Source organism: Periplaneta americana, chromosome 15 (genome assembly GCF_040183065.1).
Source record: "Periplaneta americana isolate PAMFEO1 chromosome 15, P.americana_PAMFEO1_priV1, whole genome shotgun sequence".
Taxonomy (NCBI): Eukaryota; Metazoa; Arthropoda; class Insecta; order Blattodea; family Blattidae; genus Periplaneta; species Periplaneta americana.
Window position 1 is genome coordinate 86,289,964 of NC_091131.1, and position 16,524 is coordinate 86,306,487.

The following is a 16,524-nucleotide window of genomic DNA, read 5'->3' on the forward strand; positions in this document are numbered from 1 at the left end:
CACTTTGTACATTTTAAATGTGTCTGTAACAAGGACAGACACTCCCAATTTCAAACAACAACTAAAATAGTTATTTTTTTTCCCCTTTTATAGATTAATAATTTATCATTATAGTTAAATAAACAATAAAAAAAGAATACCAGCTCACATATTTTCAATTTCTCTTGAAACAAAACAATGCAAACTTTAATATGCATCTTCTGATAATAACATACATTACTTTTTCCAAATTAATAGACATGTTAAAAAAAATCTAAAACCAATAAGTGCCCTGGAGATGGGACTTAACATACAATTATTTAAATGTAATGGTAAAAATTTTATGAAATTTTTCAAACTTCTTAACATAATTTGAGCAGAAAATAATCCTCCAGACAGATGAACGGGCTGCTAATGGCTTCATTGCCAAATGCAAGGCACTAGACAACAACAGATGAACGGGAAATATAAAAAGATGAAAATTATAGAGAAATAGCTTCCTAAACAGAGGGTATAAAATTTATCCATCATTTTGAAAAAATAAGTTAAATGCCTAAGGGCCGATTATGAGTTAATTGCTAATTAATTTTCAAACAGGTATTAGAAAAACGCTGTGAATATAATTTAGAATCACATTTGAAAAGGTTTGACAAACTAGAGAAAGACATGTTATTGGTCACCGGTATACCAAAAGAAGATAATATTGCAAATCAAATAACAGAACCAATATGCAATATTTACAAAGCTGTACTCTTTCTCCACTACTTTTTACTTCCAATGTTAATAACGTACACAACAATGAAACATATTTTAAAAATAAATTGACTTTCAACTACAAAATACACTATTAAGCACATTAAAAGATACGGTACTTAGATTTCCTCTTTTAATACTTCTACAATGTTTTATTCCATTTCAATTAAATTATTTTTTAATTACGAGTTTTAACAATACTGAGTGTATTATTGGTCATTGGGCCTGTATATTCGGTATCATTTTTAAGCTACGCTTATGTTTGAATCTAATTGACACTGAAATGTTAAAGTACAGTATTTGATCAATTTTTTTTAGTAGTGGTGGTAGTGGTTCATCTCATCATCATCATATCCTTCACGTATTAGACCCTACAGGATCTGTTACGGTCTCATGCCAGCGCTTGCGTGGTCTTCCCAATTTCCTCTTTCCTCTTGGTACATAAGTAAGAATCTGTTTAGGCCATCTAGTGCGATCCATCCTTTCGACATGTTTTTTCCACTGAAGTCGATATTGTTGAACAAAATTAACTATAGGATCCATTTTTAGTTCCTGCAATATGTCCACATTTTTACGGTGTTCTAGTAAAGAGCATCCTGCTGTTCGTTGCATGAACCTCATTTCAGCTGTCGTTAGCCTTTGCTCATCAGCAGGGAACGGATTTATATGGACTAAAAATATATGAAATATGTAAATATATATGTAGTTATTTTTACCAAAATATGGAATTAAATATGGATTTTTACCAAAATATGGAATTAAATATGGACTTAAAATTATAAAAAAATGACTATGTACGTTAAATATTGGTACATTTTAATCAAACTAAACAAAAAATATAATGGACGTACCTTATCTTCCAATGTAGTTTCAACAAAACACAATTTTTATTGTCTGTTACCATAACAATAGGTTACAAACATTTCTTTCAAGTGCTGAAAAGTGAATCTTCTTCTATTGTCTCTGAGGATAGATTTATACTGACTAAAAGAGCGTTCGACGTCACAAGAAGTAACTGGTACATAATTCAATTTCACAATGTCTGCTGGGGATAAGTCCAAGTTAATCTTCACTGTTGATTCACCACTCATCACAGCAACAACCTTTTGTAGTTCTTCATATCCAGGGTTTTTTGAAAGTACAGTGTCCACCTTAGCTCTTACTGCATCTGCAACTTTACCTCTACCACGATTCAGTTGTTCCACAGTACTATTTATAATTTCAAAACTTTCAGATAGTGAAAGGTGCCTATTTTGGAGACTTTTGAGCGTTTTTATGATGCATGAAAATGTATGCTGAATGTGAGCTAAGTCATTCTTCACACTTATGTCACAGGTAACTGTTTTCGCAGTATCAATTGAGACTGCATCTTCAGAGTCCAATGCAAGGAGAACATTGTTAATAGAGTCTATATGTTCGGCATAATATTCAACTGCTTCTAGCCATGTACCCCATCTAGTTAAAATTGGCTTTGGTGGCAATGGAATTTCAGGGTACATTTCTTTCAACACGTTAACTCTACTGGGAGCTTTGAGAAATACTTTTTTCACTGATGAAATCAACAAATCTACTTTAGGGAAATTGTCTCTGACCACTTCTGCCACACGATGAAATGCATGCGCCACACAAGTAAAATGAGTCAATTTAGGATATACAACAGATAATGCTTGTCCAGCTTTGACCATATAAGGGGCAGCATCGCTAATAAAGAATAACACATTATCGTACATAATACCCTTTGGCCACAGGATACCCATAGCTTCGTTGAACAGTTTAACTATAGTTTTGTTATTGCACTTTTCTAGAACATCACAATGTAAAAGAATTCGTTCAGAATATTTTTCACTTAACAAACCGATAACTACATTACCAACAAGTCTACCTTCTTTGTCGGGAGTCTCATCAATGGAAACCCAAATTGAACTATCTTTAATTTCATCTCTTATCTTCTGTATTGTCTCATCGTAGATGGATGGAGCATACGTCTTCCTAAGTGTTGACTCATCCGGGATTGTATGTTGAGTATATTTTTCAAGGAATTCCCTGAAGACCTTATTCTTTAGTTTGTAGAGAGGAATATCAGCAGAGATGAGAGAACGGCACAGGTCGATGTTAAACTCAGATCTTACATTCGATGTTGTTGGTTGTGTTAAAAACAATTGTCTCTGCTTGGAATTTAGTTGTTTGTTGGCCTGATGTTTACTAGTTGTAATGTGTTGTTGCACCAGGAACTTTTGTGTAGATGATACTGCACACTGACACAAATTACAAAATAATATTTTATTGTCAGTTGATAAACCATCTTCTTTAAATTCTGAAATGTAACTTGTTAGTTTTGATTTTAAATTGACTGAATGACGTACTTTTGGCATATTTACCGTCTTTATAGTATGATTTACAAAACTGAACCTATGTGTACTCTGACTGGCATTTAACTGTTGAGCTGCACAACTGAAGTCTGTTAAAAATTTTAAATTAAATTAATACAGTTTTGTAACTTACTTTCCCATTGTTGATAGGACTGCTAATTTTCAAATAACTCTGATGTTAAAGGGATTACTGAACATGTGTTTAAATCTCTATTGTTGAAATGTATTTTTAAAAGTTAATGGAATTTTGTTTTGTTTTATTGTTAAACCTAATATAATATGGACTGTTTTATATGAAATATGGAAAATATATGGAAATTAACGAAAATATGTACTAAACTCTAAAATATGGAAAAATATGGAAAATAAAAGTAGGATTTTTCAACCCTACACATTGTGAAACATAAAGATAATGCAAAATATAAATTATATTAGCTTTATAAGTAAATATGTATTTACATATAAATCCTTTCCCTGCTCATCAGCTTTTCTGATTGTCCATGCCTCGCTACCGTAAGTGAGGACCGGTCGAGCTAGTGTTTTATATACCTTTAGCCTTGTATGTTTCTGAACATGGGATGATTTGAAGATGGTGTTAATCACGCCAGTGATTTTTATAAATTTAGATATTTTGTTTGACATATCTTCATCAGTGATGTAAGAGAGGTTATAACCTAAATAGTTAAATGAATTAACACGTTCAATTAAAGTATTATTTATCATGATCTTACTTGGAATTGGGTTCTCTCCCGAAAATGCCATGACTGTCGTTTTCTCTTTTGAGATTTCCATATTGAAATCTGAGGCGATTATTTGCAAATTATAAATGGCTCTCTGTAAAGCTTCCTCTGTTTGAGCGATAATAACCTGATCGTCGGCAAACATTAGTGTATCGATTAATTTGAATTCCAGTATGATGACTTTGTCTCCAAATGTAAAAAATATGGTTCATATATATAATAAACAACAGAGGGGAAAGACAGCATCCTTGTCTAACACCTTGGTTGATGGGAGTCATCTAAGGAAAGTAAAATAGATGATACAATGGTTGGTGTTTCGGAAAGTGAAAAGTTAAATTGGTAAATACTCAGTACATCACCGCAATTGCGTAACAATGCCAAATTGTATTTCTGGTCCAGGGAAAATACTCTTCTTTCATGGTAACACTTGCTGCTGCCACTTCTCAGGAACACCATATTGGATTTTTGGCAGAGAGAAAATGCAATACGACATTGTTTACGAGTGTTTTTGTAAAAGACGAGTATTTTCCGTACATAAAAAAAAAAAAACAATATAGCATTGCTACAAAGTGGCGGTGATGTGCTGAGCATTTGGCATTAATGCCCGTGTGCACCATTCTCGATTAAAATTCGACCGTGGTTAAGTCGGCACTTGACCATCTTCAACGCCAATTTGCGGAGTATCAATCTCGATCGAAGTAAAACAAGCAAGTTGATGATGATCAAATTTGATCACGGGTGTGGGACCGATTATCTTGAATTGAACATGGTCAAGTCGAGAAAACCAAAATGGCAGCACGATTTGACGTAGATGGAATTGAAGATGAAATGATGTATCTTGAACACGCAAATTACTGCGGAAATAACAGAATTGGTGTTATTGTAGAAAGAGTAAGTTTGTAGATGAATAATAAAAATGTTCTTTTTTCTCAAAATATACTAATGTTTTATATATGTTTCTGCTTTGGAAGATCGGGACTTTACTTGACAAAATATTATTTAGGCCTAATTGTCCAATTTTGTTAACATAATAATAAAGCAGTTATTCTATGCTGGTAATAATATAGCAAAACTAAATGACCATTTTGTAGAATGCGAGATTATCACTTATTAGCTATAGATTTGCCGTTTGAAACTATTAGGACCTACATGACATTTTGGACAATTAGGCTATTTACGCTTGAATTAAGAGAAATTACACGGATACCTTCCTTTCCCTCTTACTCCAAAATTCCAACCTTGTGAACACAAAATAAATGGATAAATTTCAGAACAAGGGTACTTTCCTTTCCCTCTTACTCCAAAATTCCAACCTTGTGCACACAAAATAAATTGGCACTAAAAACTTCCTTTTCGTATGCATGATGTTGCGTATTCGACATACACAGACGAATTGTTTTCTTTTTTTTTTATTAATTTTAAAATAATTGTTAGCGAGGTATCCGTATACTGAAATTTTCCCAAATAAATTATTGGCACTGAAATGTGTCTTTTTGTAAGCAAGATGATGAGCATTCGACAAACAAATCTGCTCTTTTTAGTAGCCTATTTCAAGATAATTGTCAGTGAGGTATCCGTATACTGAAATTTTCCCAAATAAATTATTGGCACTGAAATGTGTCTTTTCGTAAGCAAGATGATGAGCATTCGACAAACACAAATCTGCTCTTTTTAGTAGCCTATTTCAAGATAATTGTCAGTGAGATATCCGTATACTGAAATTTTCCCAATTATTATCAATAATATGAAATAACCACTGTATGAATTACGTTACAAATTATGTGGAATTATGTAAACACGTATAACTCATGTAAATTGTGAGGTTAAATCCAACCAGGTAGCCTGCTTTTCTCTTAGAGAACTTCCGTCAGTACTTTTATTCTGTAATATGGATGCATAATTGCTGACGAGTTCTAAAGGAATTCCCACTTCGAACTGTGAGAAGTTCGGTGCTCTTTTCTTTTTTTCTTCCATGATTATTGAAACTTGTTATTTGAAAACTGTGAGGATGTTTGAAAGCAGTCCGACAAACAAAAACGAAGTGATAATTGATAGAGTGCGTTCGTTCGCTGTTTTATACGCGGTAACTTAGCGCTTAGATGATTCTCCTCAAGCGAGCGTACCGTCAGCTGACGGTACTGAGTTGATCGAGGGAAACTGTCGGTGCACCGCATCTGTAACTTGATCATTGTCAAGAATTAACCATGTTTCCGTGATTGCTGATAAATGGGCTAGATGATCGAGAATGGTGCACACGGCCATAAATCAGCTTGATGTAACAGTACATAGTATAAGTTAATATGTAGACGCATCTTAGAATGTTTCAAACAATTTGTCAATGTGGTCAGATATTCAAAGACGGTTGGTTTTGTGAATATTCCGTACTTGACTTCTTCATGACGCAAGTCAGCATTTGGGGTTTTAAAATTAATTTACACATAATTCTGTAACAGCATGATGCATTGCAATTTTCCTTATTTGTAGCTGCTTATTATTACTTTATTTAATATTTTTGATATCACATTTATGAAATTTGCTGTAATTAGTGGAAAGAAATGGTTGTTAAAAAATTAGAACGACACCACTGTCTATTTCTAAGGTGGGTAACTACCTGGAAAGTGAAGGTCAACAGAATATGATGGCTATTGGTAGAGTTTACTTCAACAGGCCAATAAACTGTAACTGGAAATCTCTCACTTAGAAATCGAAAATTGTAATATAATATGTCACAGAACCATCTGTTCTACTTGTCTTCAGTCCTACATAGAAGGAAGTTATACATATAATTTTATTGTCCTTTAAAGTCCATTGTCCTAAGTCGAATTTGAATCTGGAGGCCTCAAATCTAATGATATAGATGTAGTCATTCAATCAATGATAACTCTAAAAGAAATGATTACGACTATATATATATTGCAGCTAAACTTTCTGCCCTATGTGAATTCTGTAGCTGGAATGAGTTATTTTAATACAGATTAAATCTTTATACCTAAATTGGATGCAATTTACACAAGTGTCAGGAATGTCTTTAATATTAAATTAAAGGAAATTATTTTAAACATCATATTATATAACTTTCTCTTCCTTAAAGTCGAAGAGAATAAATCATAAGACAAAGCTTAATCTGCCACAAAATAAATAAGTACAGCAAAGAACAAGAATTGAGACCTTATTTATGTTTTCGCCATCTTTATTCCGAAGTGTTATTTGACCTTCTTCATTATACACTCCTTGCAAGTAATCACCAAGAAGCTGCATTGCTTCTCCATCATCCCGGCATGTGAGAAGCTTGTCCTGGTTTGCTTCCAACACTGTCAATGCTACCTGAAAATGTTCCATTACAGAAAATCTTATAAATAGCTGTTAATCCAATGCCTACATCACTATTATCATTATCTGATTTCAGAAATATTTCCTCTGATTAAACACTTAATATTACTTCCTTAACATGATTAGGAAAGTAAGTACTATTAGTTGAATGTTGATAAAGAAGACGTTGGGTCAGGTTTTATAGAGGTACCATTATCCTCATGCAATAATTCTACTTATTATCCACAATCACTTTTTTTTTACTAAAAAAATTTAGCCACTTGAATGTTATCTCCCCCTGAAAAAAATATCCAGCTGTGTGAGCTAGCACTGCAATATATTTTAGTATAAATAATAGGGACTTAAAAAATTTACAGTCAAATTATGAGGAAAGGGAAGAAAGGAAAAAATTAAATAACATTTTTTTAAGGTTATATTTATAATCCCTTTAACTCTGAGCTGATATGGTGGTTATGAATAATTTTCATTTATTACAATTTTTGTTTTATTTTTTCGTGTTGAAAGATTTTAATTACAAACATCAGTATTTTTTTATTTTTGGGACTGTACTGGAAGGAGAGTTTGGGATACTGAAAGTAACAATGAAATATAAACTGTAATGTAGGCTAATTAAATCGAGAGGCGAAGGACTTCAATGGTGGCATTAAAAAGTTGATAAAATAAGAAAAGTACCTCAAACTCTATTAGTTCTACAGAGAAAATTAAGTAATATGTCAAATAATGTTTTTACGAAGTTTTAAATTTTTTCCTCTTATTTATATTTGGCATATAATGAAATCTTATAATATAGCGCTTACCTGAAATATAACTCTGGCACCATCATAAAAAAAGCAGTCAATGATATTCACAGCACTCTCATAAGGCATTACACTGCAAAAGAAAATAATTATTCTAATGTTTACAATTAAAAGAAAAATATTTCCTTATGGCTATTAACATTGCTCTATTGCTGCTAGAGAATTAGTCATATCTCTTGTTAGTTCTGGATATTTGAAAAATGTCCCTTACTGATGAATTTAAATTCTTTGTTTTTAAGCTACAAATTTGTACAACGAAGCAAAATAATCTAATGCACAAAATTACACAAGACAGTGTGACTGAATCCTCTGAAAACTGAAATAGTAGATAAAGAACTTATTCCTAAAAATAACTCACCATTACTTCCATAATTTGAAACTAAAACATTTATCAAGTTAACTTTTACCGTTACTCGTTCTTCTATATAAAAAAAACATTCTGTGTTATTTTTAACAATGTTTCAACTATCTTTCAGACGATCAATCCAGTTCAGTTTATGTAATGATACGATCCTAAAAAAATTTTACCATTCACATGACATTAGGATTTGTTTTCCTTTCATTACAGTTGATAAATTAAAATTATATAAAGACAAAATTTATTTGAGTAAACATAACCAAGAATGGGTGATATATAAAAGATTTTTCTTCCACCTTGTGACAACTACAGTATAAACAAATATAGAGAGCACTTCAACTCCAAACAACCCTTGCAATTGACCATTTGTCACGTTCATAACATATAGAAATGATAAAATTATATTGAGCATATTGGATGCTTTATTTTCTGAAGGCTCTTTACATGCAAGAATTACATGTCTTTCTTACTGTATTTTTCCAAATTTCCATTCTTCTACAAGATCAAAACGCTTATTTCCTACGAGCTCTAACATACAACCTTCCATGAATTTTTATGGTTTTACATATAAGATTTTCCTTTTAATCTCTACAATAAATGTCCATATTCGACGAAGACATGAGTAGATAACTATGTGTACATTGTTTTGATACATATTTATTAATTTCAACGTGATGCTTCAAATAATGTTCATGCATACTCATAATGAAGGACCAGAGACATAGATACAGACATGACATAAAATATAAACCCTGCAATAGGCGTAAATCATTCCTTGTTTAGACTATATTAGAATCAGTGCAATTAAGAAATACTTAACACAAAACATACCTGAGGAAGATTGTGAGGAACCACGAAAGGGATATCATTCGAATCATTCCAAGTTCATCAAGTCGGGCATGGAGATTGGGAAGATGTTCTGAAGTGAGATCATCAAGCACTCCTTGATCTACTAATGCTCCTACAACTCTTGTGTTGTAGTAGTCCGGAAGCAAACTTTCACAAAGGTTTGCTAACTGCCAAAAAGCCTCCTCTTCTGAGCAGTAGATCAATAATACCGATGCTACTATGTTCATAGCCTGACAGTAGCCTGGTACAACAGAAACAATTACATTGCGTACACTTTGCTCCAAGTGTAATACATTACAATATCTTCAGGTTATAAATTACTTTCTACCTATTTGAGGATTCCTCCAAGCATAAGCTGACAGAACCCTCCTCAAAGCACTGATTCCAATATCGCACTGGAAGGCTGGATGTTCTGGAAGCGAACGATGGAGATCCCTTTCTATCTCATCATTGGCAGTTGAAGGCTTACCAAGAGCCTGATCAACCAATGTTCTGTACAACCCGTTGTTTGTAGCCATCTCATTTATAGCACCTAGAATAAATGAAATCAATCGCATTACTGTATTCAATTTTGTCATGAATGAAAAAGGAAGGAAGGCTGGGGAGAAGTAGTCAATTTGTCCTAAGTTGCAGAAAATTACACTTGCACATTCCTCTACTTGCAATGAATGTACGAGTACTTTGTTGAAACCTGAAGTTCTTTAAGAGAATTACTAAAAGGAAAATAAAAGAGAGTGCAAAGGTGTTGGGGTAGGCTTCCATGGCTATATTGTGAGTTTCCGGACTTGTGCCGCGTTGTCTCAGTTGTTGGAGCTACCATTTCGATCATAGCAGGATGAAAAAACCGTTAGCTCCAGCAACTGAGACAACGCGGCACAAGTCCAGAAATTCACAATCCAAGAGTGCAAAGGTACTTACTTTCACTGGTAGAATAGTCACAATGCAATATTTCTGGGGAAAAGGAAAGCCTGAGACAGAAATTCACTTCCACAACAGATTTAATTTTGGTTATTAGACAAATAGGTAATATGAGTCTCAACATAAACCACTTATACCTTTTACAATTCTATAAATCTAAAAAGCCCAGTTTAATAAGAAACAAAATATGAGAAATACAATACACGAATAGCTATTTTATGTGACTATGGGGAATATCAATTACATACATCTACATAGTTTATAATGAAGTAAGATATTTTACTATTCAAGTGAACAGTAAGTAAGTTCATTCATGTATATGGCCTCTGAATCACAGCTCAAGAAAACAAACTATGCAGAACAATATCATTGATAACATCATAAGGAACTTAATTGTTATGAAACGTGTAAAACATGTAGTATAAATAGTATAATGCTGACTTGTTATCATCATTATCATATTTACTAGAAAAACTTAAGACTGTAACAGGCCTTATGGTCTAGTAATTGATAGGATGATGATACTGATTATAATTATTAATTATTGTGTAACGTTTTTGTTATTTTCACTTCTGCTTAATGTTAAATTCCGCAATAAAATAACATGTATATATCGTCGCTGTGCCTCCAAAATCCGCTATGTGTTTTAAAAAGATTTTGCAGGAGAAAGAAAAAAGCATTATCACCTTTAATTCCCTTGATTTTCAAAGCTACTTTCAGTATAATTTCATTATTTTTCTTTTAATGATTGAAATTATACCGGAAATAGCTTTGAAAATCAAGGGAATTAAAAATGAAAATGCTTCTTTCTTTCCCCTGCAAAATATTAAAAAAAAACACACACATAATGCATTTTGGAGGGGCAGCGACAATATATTTTTATAATTTTTTTTCTTTTTCTTCTCTGAGGAGAAGCTGAAGGCTTGCTCTGCAACTGTCTGAGGCTTATTGTGTCGACCTCCTTATTGTGGTATGATTGTTGTAGCCCTTAGGTCCACATTCCTGTGAATATGTAATTCACTGCTTGGTGCCATCTTATCATTTCAGCTACAACATCCAGGTCTGACGGAGTCTCGCTGTTGACATTCCATGCTCTCCTCAGATTGATGGCATCTGCTCGCAAATCATGTACTGCGTCCTGCTGCTCCCTGTATTGACCTGAAGATCACAGCATCATAGATACCGTGATCCATCATGGCACCATCTGTTTAAGGGAGCTACACAGAACTACCAGATCCCTGAGCTGTCATAGTCCACTGTGAAAGCCCTGGGATCATATGCAACACCCCAGGCAGATGCACCTGTAAGTGAATCACAGCACCACATCTGCTGAACCTCCTGGTCGACTTGGAACTATTGAAGATGATAGATGAAGATGAAATTAATGAAGGCGAAATGAGTCCAAGGTACAACGCCGGAAGTTACCCTGCAATTCTGCTTCAAGTTGCTGAGGATGAAAACCTCGGAAAAATCCCCAACCAGGTAACGTGTCCCAATTAGGATTTGACTACAGACCCACTCGTTTCACAGTAAGACATACTGTTACGCCACAGCGGTGAACCACAATATTGTTACTTTAAATAACAATTTCAAATTATTTTAAAACCATAATACCATACCTGAAAATGACATCCAGACTTCCCTTCGTAACCTATCAGGTACACCCTGTAGTACAAGTTTGGAAATCTCTGTCGTTCTATACATGGAGACACCTCGGCCATACTCTGCAAAATGGAGTTCCCACATCTTCTCTTTCGTTTCTTGTTTTGCAATGGTTTCTGGAGAAGAATCTAATTTGAATAGCGTCATCAGTGGAGGCTGCGGTGACCATGATGAATCTGTAAGTGATTAAACCCGCAAACTCTTAGTCCATTATCAGAGCTCTCCTAACTCAGTCATCTCAGAAGTAAAAGTAAATTACTCTTATCATAGTAACAACTCTTCTAATCCTCCCATGCAGATGTCAATATACACTGCACCATATTTAGAACCTTACTGTTAAGCGGCACTTTTAATGCCCACAGGTGTGATATTGGTTTCCATTATGTGGTCTACAAAAGAATCTTTTATACAATCACTCGTCAATAACAAAAATTGTTATTACATTAACACAAACGTAAAATACATAGCTTCATTTAAAGCCATTCTACACAAAGTATTATTATAGTCTAGGATTTTCTGGGCCAAAATGTGCTGCCACCTCCTGCGGTTTTTGTTTTGTACATTTCCAGTCTCTCTTAACTTTTTTTAACACGACTTGTGACTACGCACCAGTAACCTGTCGTTTTCTCGCCTCACGTCATGAAAATGTCTGTATGTGGTCCAAGGAACTATACAGACAATTTCACTTGATATACTGCTAGGAGCAACAGTAATGTATTTTCGAAGTACATTTACTGCTCCAAGGGCTTTGTTTGGTGTGGGGACACTTTCCTCTGCAGATTCAATTTCCTTATCACTGTCTTCATCTTGGGTGGTAGTGGCAGCATGATCCACAATCACGGATTTCTGAGGTCACTAGACCATTGACATAAAATCCCCCAACTTCTCCTGTACAGAAGTCCAATCCTCATCATCATCATCCATTATGAAAGGGACATTCATTTCACTGGTCGTTATGCAAACTTACTGCACACTCCACAGAATTCAAAGAATGACTAAATTTTTACAGAAATGATAGGAATGTATTAACAGGAAGACTTTTGAGTATTAAAATCCTTTCATACAAAATAAAGTACCAGTAAGTGCAACTTCCGACAGTAATGCCCAGTAAGGAAGAGAGTAAAATTTCTTTCCTGCACTCTTGGTGCAATGACACTCAGTATAGTCACAGCAACATATTTTTTCACCATGCTTTTAAAACATTATAAGTTTCGCAATTTATATGACATTTGTTATCTTCAATGTTCTATATGCACTTTTAACACTTAGTTAATCCGGAATTTTTACTCATTTCCGATCCGAAAAAAGTGCTACAAACAGGATTTGGAAGCATTACAAGAGGGTAAAATTATGCAGAATTATATATGAAATGTCAAGGAACCGTATAAAAGAACGTAATAAACAGGATAGCATTATAAGCAGGAGCTTATTAACGAGATTTTACTGTATTAGTTTACTTTTCACAGAGTATCCAAATAACCTCTGCTCTAGCTGCTGAAATTCTTTAAGTCCCTTCCAGAATGAGTTAAAATACAAAAATTACACGAGAGTCCAGCTTAAAATATCTACAAAAAAAATAATTGTATTACTTTCCCAAGCATAAATTACGTGTTTTTAGTATAAACATCAAAATAATTATCTCAGAACTTTATGATATAATATACGTAGCATAAAGTTCATTGTGAAATAGAAGCGAAATGAAAATGAGTCTTTGTAACAAATATGATGAATCATAAATACTTGTAGTAAATTCATCTCCATAATAGTACCTGTTTTAACTTCTTCACACTGACTGAAGCTACTGACGCCACTGGAACTGCTGTGGTTACTTGTGTTATCGCCATTACCACCTGGACCTGTTGTTCTGAACATATACAATAAAAATGCATTTAATATATTGTATAGCCTGTTCAGAGAATATGAGATGATAATACAAAGTACAACTTTCTGCTTTAAAAATCTCACATGATCTGCTGGGAATGAAATGTTACTTGGTAAGGGACAATCATTTGACTGAGCTATAGATATACCACGATAAATAGAACTGCAATCTTTAAATGACATGTCCTTTCTGACTACACATGTCACGAAGAAAATAAAATAATCTCTACCGAGTAAAGGTTTGTCACATTAGCTGCAACTACATTCTTACAAATCTGTTTCTTTCCCAAAATATCCAATGGCCAATGCTAGAATTCCTTATCTGCTCCATCTCCTATCACATAAAGTCTATTAATACTGATGACGATTAAAGGAGAAACAGCAGAGAAACAGATGTACTCCGCAAAACCTTGCCTTTTGTTTTTTTGACGCAGAGTTAAGTCTTCCTCGCACTGAATATGGGCACCCATTTCGAAATCCACAGTGAAACAAAAAAAAATGGCAGAATTTCAAAATCCTTAGTGTAACAGCACTATGAGCCCAGCTGAATGCTAATGTGATCTTTCAACAATATGTCACTAATAACAATGTGAGGAATTGATGACACAGGTAATACCGTGTACATACACAGAAATTGGAGGAATGTGGCGATACTGATGCCTCCATATTTATGATTTCTTTAGTGCCAATAAAATTTTACGAAGTGGAAATTGCAGAGTAGTAGATTTAAAAAATAATTTGGCATAATCCTCATCCTTCATCAACTTGGCACTGTAGACTATTGCGACTTGTTTTTTTCGAGATACTGTAGATAATACTATACGTGAAAAGAAGCGAGCTGACGAGAATATAAGAACTCTAAAACCAATAGATATTGAATTTAAAGGCCGTAACTGCGATGTTTAATACTACTTACCAGTGGTGATATTCAAGAAGTTTAACAACCAGTTCTCTCATGTGTACCTATGTTAAACATATACGGTACATGTCCATGGTAATTGGAAATATTACATAGAAATAATTTAACAACCAGTTAGTCCGAACCAGTGCGAACCGGCTGAATATCACCACTGCTACTTACTATTTGCCATGAGAGATGGAAAAATATGCAATGCAGTAACTGAAACTACATACACACAGCGATGTTACATATATCTGATGACTAACTACCAAAGATATTAATGATTTCGAGAAGTAGGCTATATGTCCAGGCCAGTTAAGGAAAAGAACCTGGAATTTGGCCTTTCCATTTACATGAGTGAATTAGATTTGTGAAATGCCTGCTTCCCAAGCTGCCACTGAAAAAAATAACGAGTTTAGAAGGAAGAAAAACATATTGTAGCAAAAAGAAAAAAAGACATTTGCAAAAGAAGTCTAAAGATGAACTGGGCTTCGTAATAGATAAACCAAAACAAGGGACTGGAAACATCAATGTTGGCACTATGGCAAGGTGCTGCTTTGAGAATTGAAATATTTCTGCCCGAATAAGTAAATCGAGATTTTACATAGTGATACGAATTATACTGTGTGGTCTAATGATAGAAGTAACTTAGATGACTTCTTTCACTGTTTCGCTTGATTCCCCTGGTTTTTTCCCCAGTACATCAAAACTTTGGGAACAAATAACTCTTGACCAAACTGCTTCTTTCCTCATTTCATATCTCTAATAGAAGCCTCTTTTCTTCATGGATCGAATGACACCACTAACTCGAATTAGAAAAAAAAAATGACATCTGCTTTTTTCCACTTACCCTTCAAATGAATTTTAATTTAAAAAATATCATATTTAAATGAGTCATAATGACTAATTATAAACAACATTGTATCAATAAGAAACAGAAAGTGGCTTACACTGGGGCAACTCTTGTTCTGGATAGCAACTCTGATATCTTCTGCACAACAAAATCTCGATCTGGTATTTGAGCAAAAAGGAAGCTTGCTCGACCACACGTTGTTATAAGGACTGATTTATCAACAGCTGTATTCGAGGCTTGATTTTCTGCTTTCTCGACCAGACGCACATCACGGAGAGGAATCACTACACTCACCAAATTTTTAACCTGTAAACAGATATAAACTCCTTTAAATCTTACTTATTTATTCTTACCATATTGATACAACGTAATTAAATAACCTATTAAAAATTCTGAAATTAGCTCCTAGGTTATTTAGTGTCGGTGAATTGGTTATAGCAAGATGCCAAGGATTCGTCATACATTACCTGAAATTTCCCTTACAATTTGAGAAAACCTCGGAAAAACCCTAACCAGATAATCAGCCTGAGAGGAAATCAAACCTATGCCCAACCACAAGCTCAAATTAGCAAGCAAATGTCTGAGCTACGCCAGTGGCTTTCAGAATATTAAATCACAACTGGACTGCTAGTTGCCAATAGCTGGATTTGTTAGTTGCACTTAGTTTTGATTAATCTGGATTGGACTCTTAATTGTCGAGGCGAGGGGGGGAGGCTGAGGAAAAAAAGTCTCCTTTGATATTACATATGTACACTGTATCTGGTAGAAGTGTCCATACTTCTAATTCAGTCTGACACATTTTACACAAAGGACTGACTTTGAGAGTAAGTCTGAAGAGATGTCTCCATTACTAATGAGCAGCTCATAATGAGCTCTGATCTTTCTACACTCACCGCATAAAAAGCGAAACAATTTTTTTTTTATTTAAGGTATTAATACAAATGGCTGTATGTTTGCGAATAGAAAACAATTGTTAATTAAACGAAATGTCGTAAAATGCCTGTACATTATATTGTATTTATTTACATTCCATGATATTTGTACATCGCTTCACAGCTATAATATGGAACATGTCAAAAAAAATCTTAATAGTACTATAAAGTCTTAATTATAGCCACAGTCTAGTTGAAATAT

General features: G+C 34.0%; 1 protein-coding gene across 5 annotated transcripts in view; it reads right to left on the reverse strand.

Moving 5' to 3' along the window:
- Tbc1d8-9 (TBC1 domain family member 8/9) overlaps window positions 1–16,524 on the reverse strand; it is a 57,798-nt gene that overhangs the window by 12,673 nt on the left and 28,601 nt on the right. For all 5 annotated transcript variants that reach the window (XM_069847806.1, XM_069847805.1, XM_069847808.1 and 2 more), the window contains 7 exons: window positions 15,488–15,696; window positions 13,525–13,619; window positions 11,713–11,931; window positions 9,504–9,707; window positions 9,158–9,416; window positions 7,969–8,041; window positions 7,010–7,165 (listed from right to left, as the gene is read on the reverse strand). In XM_069847806.1, the coding sequence (XP_069703907.1) occupies window positions 7,010–7,165; window positions 7,969–8,041; window positions 9,158–9,416; window positions 9,504–9,707; window positions 11,713–11,931; window positions 13,525–13,619; window positions 15,488–15,696 (1,215 nt within the window). The remainder of the gene's footprint in view (window positions 1–7,009; window positions 7,166–7,968; window positions 8,042–9,157; window positions 9,417–9,503; window positions 9,708–11,712; window positions 11,932–13,524; window positions 13,620–15,487; window positions 15,697–16,524) is intronic.